General features: G+C 35.8%; 1 protein-coding gene across 1 annotated transcript; it reads left to right on the top strand.

The window, feature by feature from the left end:
• Positions 1–8,575: 8,575 nt before the first annotated feature.
• LOC111882523 (miraculin) lies at positions 8,576–9,397 on the top strand. The gene has a single exon (XM_023878884.3). It carries the CDS (start codon positions 8,612–8,614, stop codon positions 9,251–9,253), a length of 642 nt encoding a protein of 213 aa, XP_023734652.1. The 5' UTR covers positions 8,576–8,611; the 3' UTR covers positions 9,254–9,397.
• The last annotated feature ends 1,620 nt before the right edge of the window (positions 9,398–11,017 follow it).

Genomic DNA, 11,017 nt, shown 5'->3' with positions numbered 1-11,017 from the left:
AAGAGTCTCTTCATTAAATAAAATATGTGTAACCTTAGTTAAACTCATAAAGCTTCCATAAGTTATGAATTATGAAGAGTCACTTTCTTAATTAGTTTAATGTCTTCCATAACTTGTCCTCAAGTTATGGAACTTGAAGAGTTTTTAATTAAAACTACTTTAAACACATAAGTTATGGAATTGAAGAGTTTTGAATAGTTTCAAAACTTGCCCTCAAGTTTTGGAATTTGTAAAGTTTTCTCTTGAATACTTTAGTTCCAAGTTAAGCCCTTAGAATTTTAAAAGTTAAAATTCAACCCTTATACTTTATAATATTATAAGTTAATAATATATATATATATATATATATATATATATATATATAAGAGCAAGTCAGTCTTACCATTAGTAGGCCTCATTCATGAAGCCGGTCTATAAGGGGGGTATAAGGTTATTGCCTATAAAATGGCAGTTTAATGGGTGTCCACTCTCACCCACCGCTTCCTTGACTGGTGGAGGGTTGTTAGCCGAATGGGTTAGACAAAGACTATAAATTCTCCATTCATTAAAAGTACTAATGATAAATACCAAGTAACTAAACCTTTTATAAATACCCAATCTTAGTTACTTAGGAAAATGTGAATAAGGTGCTAATCCATGAAATTACACTTTGTACTTTGTTTAAGTTGGTTTGTGGAGCGTGTGTGGTTAACCGGCACACTAACTCGTATTTAATAAGGTAGGCAAAGGGTAACTTAATGTTTATCATAGTATTGATGGAGCTTATGTGGTTAACCGGCACATCGATTGAGGGGCGAACACTTAAGGGTACCAAGTAATTTGCATGGTTACTTCACACCTTGTTTTGTGATCCTCGGCATCCCAGTCACAAAACCTGAAGGGCACACTTGAGATTGAAACATGCCATTGAACAGTTCAATGAATCTCAAAAGATCTAGGGGTTTCAAATCCAATTAAAAACCTAATAATTTATTTCGTTTTTCATGGTGGAAATTGGTGAATCGTCATTCACCTACCTTCAAATATTCTATAGCTTGGATTACGGCATCCCTCTTCCAAGTTATAAAATATTGTGTTGGGTCCTAGCCTTAATATTTCATATTGGGTGTTATATTAAGGACCTTAGATCAACTATCTTGAATATCTCCCAAAAGATGTCTAGTTTAGACATCTATGATCTTCCCAAAAACTCTTGGAACTTCACACTTCCTCCACCTCCTCCAATTATTCTCCATATCGCACAAGTTGAAGGTCACTCTAGCCCTATTGGCAAGCAAGGTCTATATGTGCACACATCTTGGAGATGAAGCCACATATTGACTAGCTGGAAGAGTTGGGTGCCAAAGTCTTGAGAAAGTTGGATGTACAATCACTTTCTAAGTCACATAGTGAGTTCCTTTGGGACTCCTATGAAACAGACTATGACAAGACCCTTAATTATCTTATCTATTTGCTAAGATCAACTTCCTAAAACTTTATGGACATTGACAATGGTGACACTGAAAATCCAGAAAAAGCATTCTCTTCCCAATGGAAAGGGATCGGCCATAGTCAACTCGGTTGACCAAATGGTAAAGAGAAAGGCTAAGTCTGTGATAGTCCCATGTACCATTACCAAAGCGTCCATATGTTAAATTTCCAAAGGATGGGGCATTGATTCCGAAGCTGCCAAATTTACCTAAGGATGTTAAAGTCAATAAGCTTGACTCTACTTCAGGTAAAGTCCATTATCTAACTCTGTTAAGCTCCTATTTGGAGATTCTATTACATAATGTGACTGGGTCACTTGGTGATGTTATAAGAATCAAAGAAAGAGAGAAAGCTTAAAGGAAGTATATGCTCCTTCTGATCGCGAAGATAGATTTCGATCGCATCAGAATTTTGAATCCGTTACTTAGGAGTTATGACACATTGCTTAGGAATAGATAACAACAAGGTTTTCATATGGATTGTAAGGATAAGTTTTCCACAAAGTTTTAAAATAAAAGGAAAAAGGATCCTTACAATGACATTTGTGAAAAACTGTTGCTTATATGATTCCATTGATAACAATATTGGAAAATGGATTTGATTTTTCGTTTGTGGTAGTGTCTAAATTTACCAAATAAGGAAAGATTCTCATCACCCAAGGTTTCAGTTGGATAGAAACTTGGAAATCATGCAAGTTGTATAGTATGATGAATGATAACTTTTAGCTTTGGAAAAATTAAGACTAGTTCCTTGTTAACATGTATACGTGAATCAAGTGAAGGACTAAGAGATCGAGTACACATTCTTGTGCACTGATCAAGTCCACCACAAAAGATCTATAAGACTATTCGTCATGATTTACTAAAGTTTAGTAAATATGGTTACACTTACAAGTTTAAGTGTAATTCTGAAACATTGGAAAATTTTCAATGTATGATAGAACGAATAAGAAGAATCAAATTAGGCAGAAGGATAAAAGTTTCTCAAATTTGAAAAGATGGGAGACTACTTTAGTATCATGTTTTAAGATCATCATAATGATTTTGAGACCTTATCACAATTCATCCTCTAAGTGCATTCTGATAGTTAAGAAGAGGAGTTATGACTTGTTGAAGTGGTTAAATCAAGAAGATGATTCATACTTTGTTCCAAAAACAATTCTTAGAGTTATAATCTAAGATTGTAACTTGAATGACATGTCTTAAAGAAGGCTTAAAACACTTGTCAAATGTAAGAGTAAAAGTTTTCTACTCTTGTACATTTGAAATTGGTAATTTGTGATGTTTTGGATAAAACAAAGATCAACTAAGGCCAATTGTGTTAAGTGTCGGTCTTGATTAGAATCGTCACTATCTCTTGAATATTTGGCAAGTAAGTCTTATAGGTCAAGGAGACAGTGGGAGTCTAAAAGATCCTAAGAGGGTTTCAAGAAGTAATCAAAAATAAAAATCTGTATTTCACCACTAGCACACAACTAGAGGTTTATAACATATCGTGTTGACATTTCTGTGCCCATTCTAGTTAAGTTGGCTATACATTGGAGTTCTTCATGTTCTCAATTGTTTGCATAACTACTTGGAAGCAATGGCAGGCCCTTGAGCTGCCAGGTGGCAAGAAGTAAAGATTGCACAAGTTCAATCCATATGAGTTAGGGTTTGTCACTAACCTAGTCTTATGATTATGGTTTGACAAATTCACGTGGATAAGAACACATATACCATAAAATCTAAGTGTCATAAGGTTTCTCTTCGGCTCATGAAAATGATGGTAAGGAAACTCTTTCACTAAGTAGATTCTAAGTAGATAGCAATTGTGATATTTGCAGTTCTCAAAGTCGTTAGTGGAGCATGCGTGGTTAACCGACACACTAACATTGACTTATGAGAACTGGCAAAAAATATAAACAATTGAGACTATGATTACGACATCCTTTTTCATAGTTCTGAAATTGTTTAGACACACCTGTGAGCTATCTAAGATAAGGTGTATAATTTTGATAAAGCCTTATCAAAGCAATCTAGTATCAGAAATCTAAACTTTGGTAAGAAAGTCAATAAAGTATTGATTTCTAGAAGTCCAGTTGATTTCTGGGTACATGTCAAAGCTACTAGGAGCATAAGTGTTATGCTAATAATCATCATGTTAGTGGGAGCATGATAATTATGATAAGAATTGCAAGTTAGCAATGTTAATTATAGAAAACAAAAGTTTCAATTCGTGAGGTTGCAGGGGTTGAAAAAGTCGTTTTGCTATAATTAAGGGAGAGGAAATTATACTTCATTTCAATTATGAAAAGCTTAGATTGAGTTTATAATCATTCTAAAGAGCTTATATTGAGATTTTAATCACCTTTAGTCAAGAATATATATGAATTTCATGTTGGATTGGTTCAACTTAAGAAAAATTCTATATATTGCGTTCTCAAAATTCGATTATGATTACGACATCCCTTTTCATAGTCAAAATTTGAGAATATGGCAAACAAAAATTATTATGGCAAAAGACTAGTCTAGAACCACGTCTTTATGTGAAACATCATGAATCGTGTCCCATTTACTTTGGGTACAAGATCGATTACATGTGCTATAATATTTATCCTTTCTGAATTTTCCAAATGCATTGGGGAATTAAGGGGAACAATGTCTAGAATTGGATATGACTAAAGTCATTAAGCAATTGTCGAGGACAATCTATGGTTTACCAAAGATTGGTTGCTCAAGGACAGTGGGAAGTATACTGTTAATATTGGAAGGACCATATTGACATAGTCTAAAAAGAGGCAACTCTTGTTTCGAAGTGGTAGTCAAAATGGGAATATAGAGTTGTCATCATAGGTGGAAGCAATCTGTGTAAGGTTAAAGAAACTTAATGCAAGAAGCATGTTCAAAGCAATGTGCTTTGAATTTGAGACATCGTTTCCATGGAATTTCTCTCCATTGGAATACTCTGTAATGATTGTTGCGAAGTCTTTGTGGCTTTGTGCATAATCATTACAAGAGGAACAGTGCATATAAGTTTAAAATCTAAACAGATTTCGATAAATGTTAGGAATTATTACATTTACAACAAGGATTTGGAAGTGTGAAAAGAGAATCATTGAAATTATGTTCAATTGATCTAGTTCAAAAAGAAAAGGATCATAGACAAACATAGAGTGCATACTTGGTGTATGGAAAAGCTATTGTTTAGAAAAACGTAGTGTACATGCTTGGAGCATGGGACACCTAGTGTTTTAATTCAAGTATAAAGCTGATAAAACCGAAACAATAAATAATGAGTAATGAGTATGGTGATAAATAGAAAGTGTTTTCTTTATATTCATAGGTTTTGATGCCATATTAGATTAATTTATTCTTGTGTTTCACTTTGCATGTTTTGACTTCCATAATAACTAGGTTACTCTTCTGGAATGACTAAGTTATTCAAACCATCCACAGTCGGTCATATGTTGGAAGTAGATATGAATCAAGACTGTCATGGGTTGGCTTTTAGAGGTCCAAGTTGGTGGAAAAACTTGTGCTACAACACTCATGAGTGCTTATAAGTTCTGAGTATTGGATTTAACTTGCGCTCATTTGAATCACTTCATGGATTTTATCACGAGTGATCATGAGACGATAATATCTTATATTCTTCAAACCTACAGATATGAGCTGTTACTATGAGTTGATAGTACATTGATTGCACGAAAACGCATTGGTAACTCGATGTTATAAAACATGCCTTTGTGTATGATTCAACAAGTAGTAGAACAAGCCATATGAGTCGAAGTTGATCCATTCCTTTTACCTTCGGGATAAAAGCGATATCTGTCGGCCCCTCGATGATTTAATGATGATACATATGAGTGCTTGGCCAAGCCAGGACTGATTTGATTTGTTCAATCAGTCAGTCATCATGAATCGGAAATCGGGAAACAACAAATGGACAGAGAGAATGATTATAATCCATGTCTCAGTCCATATGATATCTATAATGGAGGAATATATGATCCCTTATCTAATGGACAAGTCATTGACAAAGATCAGAGTTCGACAGCGACTTTAAGAGCTACAATAGCCAGTTAGGTTTTGAAGTCATACTCAATAATAGTTTTAGACTTATCCAAGTGGGAGACTGTTGGATTAACGTGTAAGTCCATAACTATATTTGGTATGTACTTGACCCGACCCGGCATGGTCCATTTGGGTTGCACTTCATCGACACAATTTATATGGATAATCTTTTGAGAATAGTATATTAATATATTATAAGTTCTAATATATTAATATGGAAACATATTATTTAATTAGTATTGATCAAGAATTAATTTAGAATTAATTAAGTAATCAAAATGAACTAATTAAATATGGAGTCTTAGATATATGTGTGTGATGGTCCAAGTTCATTTAGGTTGGGCTAAGCTTTCATGGATAGTCCATGGAGTGTTTAACCCATGGATCATATGAAATGAAAGGTCATGGGTTTAACCCTAGTCTCCACACTATATAAAGATGTCCTTGGTTGGTGAAATTGGCACTAGTGTGGGTACACTAAGAGGGCTAGCCGATTTCACTAGAGAGAACCAAATTATTCTTATTCTCAAAGTCTTCCAAGGTGTTTTGGTGATTTGTGATTCCACTTGAGGCTTCCACACTATTGGGGCTAAGCTCTTAAAGCTTGAAGACATCAAGCTACACCAAAAGGTATGTCATCTAACTAGTCTTTGTAGTGTAGTTGCCTCATAGTATGCTAGTTAGGATTAAAAGCCTTGGAAAGTTCTTATTTGCATGTATAATAGAGAAAACATAAATCCAAGGTTTATAGGGTTGGAGGTACACCATAGGAGTGTTAGAATGCTTAAAACCTAACACTTGTGAGGTCCATAGAGTCCAAAGGTCCCAGCTCTATGCAGCCATATAAGAGTAGTTGTACTTAAACACCCTTGTTAGAGTTGTATTGGCATTTTAGAGCAAAATATGCCATGCATGAACGTAAAGATCGAAGTTTTATGTGACATTCGATCCTTGGGAGCCTAGATCTAGAGTGTAGTGTAGTAGATCAGCCTTGAAACGTATGAATGATAATTTAGACTGAAGGGAATCGCCGAGTCAACATGCTGACTCGACGAGTCGACTAAGGTTTTCCCCGATGAGTCTGGACATAGGTAACTCAGCGAGTTGACGGGACAACTCGACGAGTTGAGTTGGGTTTTTGTGAGGTTCTGGAGGAACAAGGGGGACTCGACGAGTCACATAGATGCACTCGGCGAGTTGGGTCAACATGGACAATTGACTCGAGTGTTGACTTTTGTTGACTTTAGGTTTTGGTCAAGGCATGGAGTATGGGGACCGTGGAGGGGTAAAATGGTCTTTTACCCATTCCATGAGTTTGAGAGAGAGAGAGAGAGAGAGAGAGAGATTTACCTAGTTTATTTTGAGTTGTGATTTAAGTGTTGATTAAGATTATTATCTTATGTGTTAGGCAGAGGCTAGTTCGAGATTCGTGTACGAGATTATTACTTACTTGATTACGATGTGAGTCTTTTTACTATACTTACTATGAGTGGTATGTATGTGTGACCGGAGGGTCTTATGTGTTATATTGAGTATTTTGATATATATTGCATTATGTCTTGGTGATTTATGCTTAGTATTATTATTATGAGCTTGTTAAGTTAGGATCGGAGGTTCCATCCGAGTTGTGGGACCGTAGGGTCTCAACTGAGACACATTGACATGCGGGTCGTATTAAGTTAGCCTTGAGTGGCTAATGTGATGTGTGTGGTATGTTGGGGAACTCACTAAGCTTCGTGCTTACCGTGTTATGTGTTATGCGTTTCAGGTACATCTCAGGATCACGGGAAGACACTGGTTTGATTGTGCACACACTTGAGTTGGAGATATGTTTTTAGAGGATCCTGGATTCGTGTTATAAACAGTTTTTGGAACATGTGTTTTGATAACTTGATGTTTGTGGGATTTGTGGTTTTGAAATGAGATAACTGGGGTTTTAAATGAAAATTTTTGTCTGAAAATTTACGGTGTTACAGTATGCTGGATTGAGCCCGTTTGTAATATTTAATTTGTTATTTTTAACTTTATTTTTACTTTTCTTCTAAAATTAAACAAATTTTTTTAATGAATAAACAAATAAAATAATTGGATTCAATTCAGAAATTAAAAGCAAAATTGCATTAATAAAATTGATATGCATTTATTATTATATTTATTATAATTATTATATTTAAATATTATTTAGAATTACTAAAATGAAAAAAACCTATAAAATAATAAGTAGAAAAAAATAAATCAAAAAATCTTACAAAACAACATGTATCAAATGCAATAAAAATATAACATGTATCAAAAATATCTTTATTTATTAGATTTAATTATTATTATCATATTATGGATATCAAATCTAAAATAGATTTAAAATCAAATTTATTTAACACGTGAAATGATATATACTTTGCCCAAAATCCATACATGTGGTGCTCCGCGATATCCTTATCCTATCTTTCGATTTATGGCCTAAAACAGGAGAACGAAAATACTGTGAAAAGCATACAATAATGGATGTCGACTAATTCCAATAACATGAAGACGCCGATTGTTTTTATTTTTTTATTTTATTTATTTATTTATTTTACCTCTTTCTTGCTCACTTCACAACCACTGCTGCGTGAGACGAGATATGTAAACATATTACCTATAATAATGCTTTTGATCTTAGGATTTTTAGATATAGCTTGCTCGCTATAGAGTATATTACGTTTATCCTCAAATTTAAAGCACCAGGGTAAACCGATAAGACTTCGATATAAATTGTGCATGTACATAGTTTTTTGTTAATGTAGTCATGTAGATGATCGATCTCGTTATTATTATGATAATAATAATTAAATCCTAAATTTATGGTGGTTTAGCTGTGTAGGGGACTCCCACTTGTCACAAGTCACAACTGAGTGATATGTCCTCCCTACAAAATCGAAAGCAAAAAAAATAAATAATAATAATAAAAATGTTGTTGATAACGACTACTGTATGCAGAAAAAAAAACGTGTAGCGAAGTGGTAGATGCATCCGCAACTATATTCTATAAATAGCAACCTCTTAATTACTTGTTGAACCAGACATCGGCCAAAAGATTAGATAACATGAAGTCATCACTCTCAGATGCTCTCTTCCTTCTATTCTTCATCACTACACAGTCAATCTGCTATATAACCACTAACGCTGCTGGTGAAAATGTAGTGAAAGATGCTACCGGGAAAAAGGTCCTGAATGGCGTTCCCTACCACATTGGTCCGGTGATATCGGCCAATGGTGGAAGAATCAAGTTAACCGACACGATGAACAATAACAAAATTTGTCCATTCAACGTGGTGCAGGACCCGGCTGACGTTAACCTAGGTGGGCAGTTCATGTTCACTCTCATTGCTAAGAAAAAGTATCTCCTCACCTCAACCATTCTTGCCATTGATTCGGGGTATCCAAAGGGTGCTTGTGAGAAGTCGACATTTTGGACGATCCCCAATGTCCTAGAACCACCACCTTCGAGCTTGATTACAACTGGTGGCCTTTTCGACCAATCTTTTACATGTTTCCAGGTTGTGGAGTATCCTAAGTCAACAAGTCCGAAGGTGCACAGCTACATGCTTCAACACTGTCCCTCGTTTTGTGGTGCAGGTCCTGGAACATGCTTTAACGTAAGCATTTACTTAGACAAGGGGGTCAGGCGTCTTGCTGCCACTGGTGATACTCCTTTTGAGTTTGTGTTTCATAAGCTTTCCAAGTAACGTGCCCTTGTTAATTAAGTCGTATGTGATTTTCTGGAGTGCAAAATAAGGGACATATCACATGATGTATGAGCCCATGTGGACTTTATTCCACTCAGACTTCGCTCCTATAAACAAGCTAATTAAGCTTGTAGTTCAAGTTCACTATTTCGTTCACTATTTCTATATTCTAGCCAGGCCCGTCCATACGTTTTCAATTTCCCGGTTGAAAAGACTTAAATATGCCCTTATAATTGTAGGGGACTCATATACAACATAAATTTATAAAATAAAAATGGATCACTTTTATAATTTATAAATTCTATAACCATACAACTAAACATGTAGTCATTACCAAAAACAATTTCTCTTGTGCATTTTTTGAAATACAATTCTCAATTATCCTATCATTTTTAAGATCCATCCTTCAAGGGCAATTTGAGAATTAGTTTTGTTGCTGCTAAGAGACACTTAATTAGTGCGGGACTCGGTTACATGTGGGGCAAATTGAGTAGATGCTAGCTGCCTCATGATGACTTTTAGATTAGTTTTCTCCTTTATTTTGCAAGTTGAATGCCGTTTCTAGGTGGACTTTAAAGTTTGTTGCTATTTTTGGTGCTGCCTCCACTACTGGAAAAAAGTTAATATAATACACCATAATATAATACAGATATTAATAAAACCCGTACCAGAAAGGGATGTATGTTTCTAATTAAAGGCGTATTATATTTACACTTAAATCTGGGAGGCTTGTCTACAGTAGCTCTTCCATTCACCTTCCGCCATCTGCTGCTTCTTCGACCCTTCCGAGTGTCTCCCACCGCCGTCAACTTCCAATGAAAGACGACCGTTCTTCCCCATCACCATCTATCTTCCAAATTACTAGATTAACCTCACCGTCTTTGTTCTTTACGGTTCAGAGCCAAAACCCTGTCACCACCACCGCCCTATACGTTGTTGCTCTCCGATTATAGGATATCTTGCCAACTGCGAAGCCTCCACAAACGCAACCCCGACTCCATTATCGTCTACTTCTTCCCAACGACCATTCTTTGGTTAAGCCCTAAACACATTCCACCGCTTACTTCTTCGTCTTCCTCCTTAATCAAATTGAGAGTCGCTGGTGTCGTAGAAAGACAATCCTCCACCGCTTGTGTCATCAAACTCAGAGTTGCCGGTGTCGTAGAAAGAGAATCCACCACCGCCATGTCGCCACCTCTAAAGGCTTCCGGTTCGTCTTCGTCACCAATTTGGAATCATGTTCTTAGGTCCCTTGAAAAGCACTCATGGTCGATGAAATCAAAATGCGAAATCATGTTCTTAGGTCACTGGAAAAGCACTCATGCTCGATGAAATCATCAATTACGTTCAGTCACTACAAGGTCAAGTTGAGGTAAGTCGATAATTTCAAATTCTTGTAAATAAATCCACCGATTACCATCAAAATGATTGTAGTTCTTCTTGTAGATATTTGAGAACCTTTTTTTTCCCCTTTCTACTCCGAATATCATTCGCCTTAAGCCGCCTCCGACTCCGTCGATCACCTCACTCACGACTCACGTCCCTCCAGCAAGTTTCGTCTTCGTCTACATGTGTTCCGCGACTCAATCCAACTTATTTGTAACCAACATTTAATTCCGTTAAGATTGGTTTACTTTTCTGCTGAATTGCAGTTGATTCCAATTTCCATTAATGGCATCTCAAGCCGACTCATCTCTGCACACTTCATTTCATCTAATTGTAACTGTTGTTTTGAGCAGAGAAAACTTCCTCTTGATACGATCT

Source organism: Lactuca sativa, chromosome 2 (genome assembly GCF_002870075.4).
Source record: "Lactuca sativa cultivar Salinas chromosome 2, Lsat_Salinas_v11, whole genome shotgun sequence".
Classification (NCBI taxonomy): Eukaryota; Viridiplantae; Streptophyta; class Magnoliopsida; order Asterales; family Asteraceae; genus Lactuca; species Lactuca sativa.
Note: the sequence above shows the minus strand (reverse complement) of the source record. Positions and strands in the feature narration are given on the sequence as shown.

Bases quoted from the DNA above. Each gene is read 5' to 3' on its own strand.
- LOC111882523 (XM_023878884.3), top strand. From the start codon at position 8,612: ATGAAGTCATCACTCTCAGATGCTCTCTTCCTTCTATTCTTCATCACT.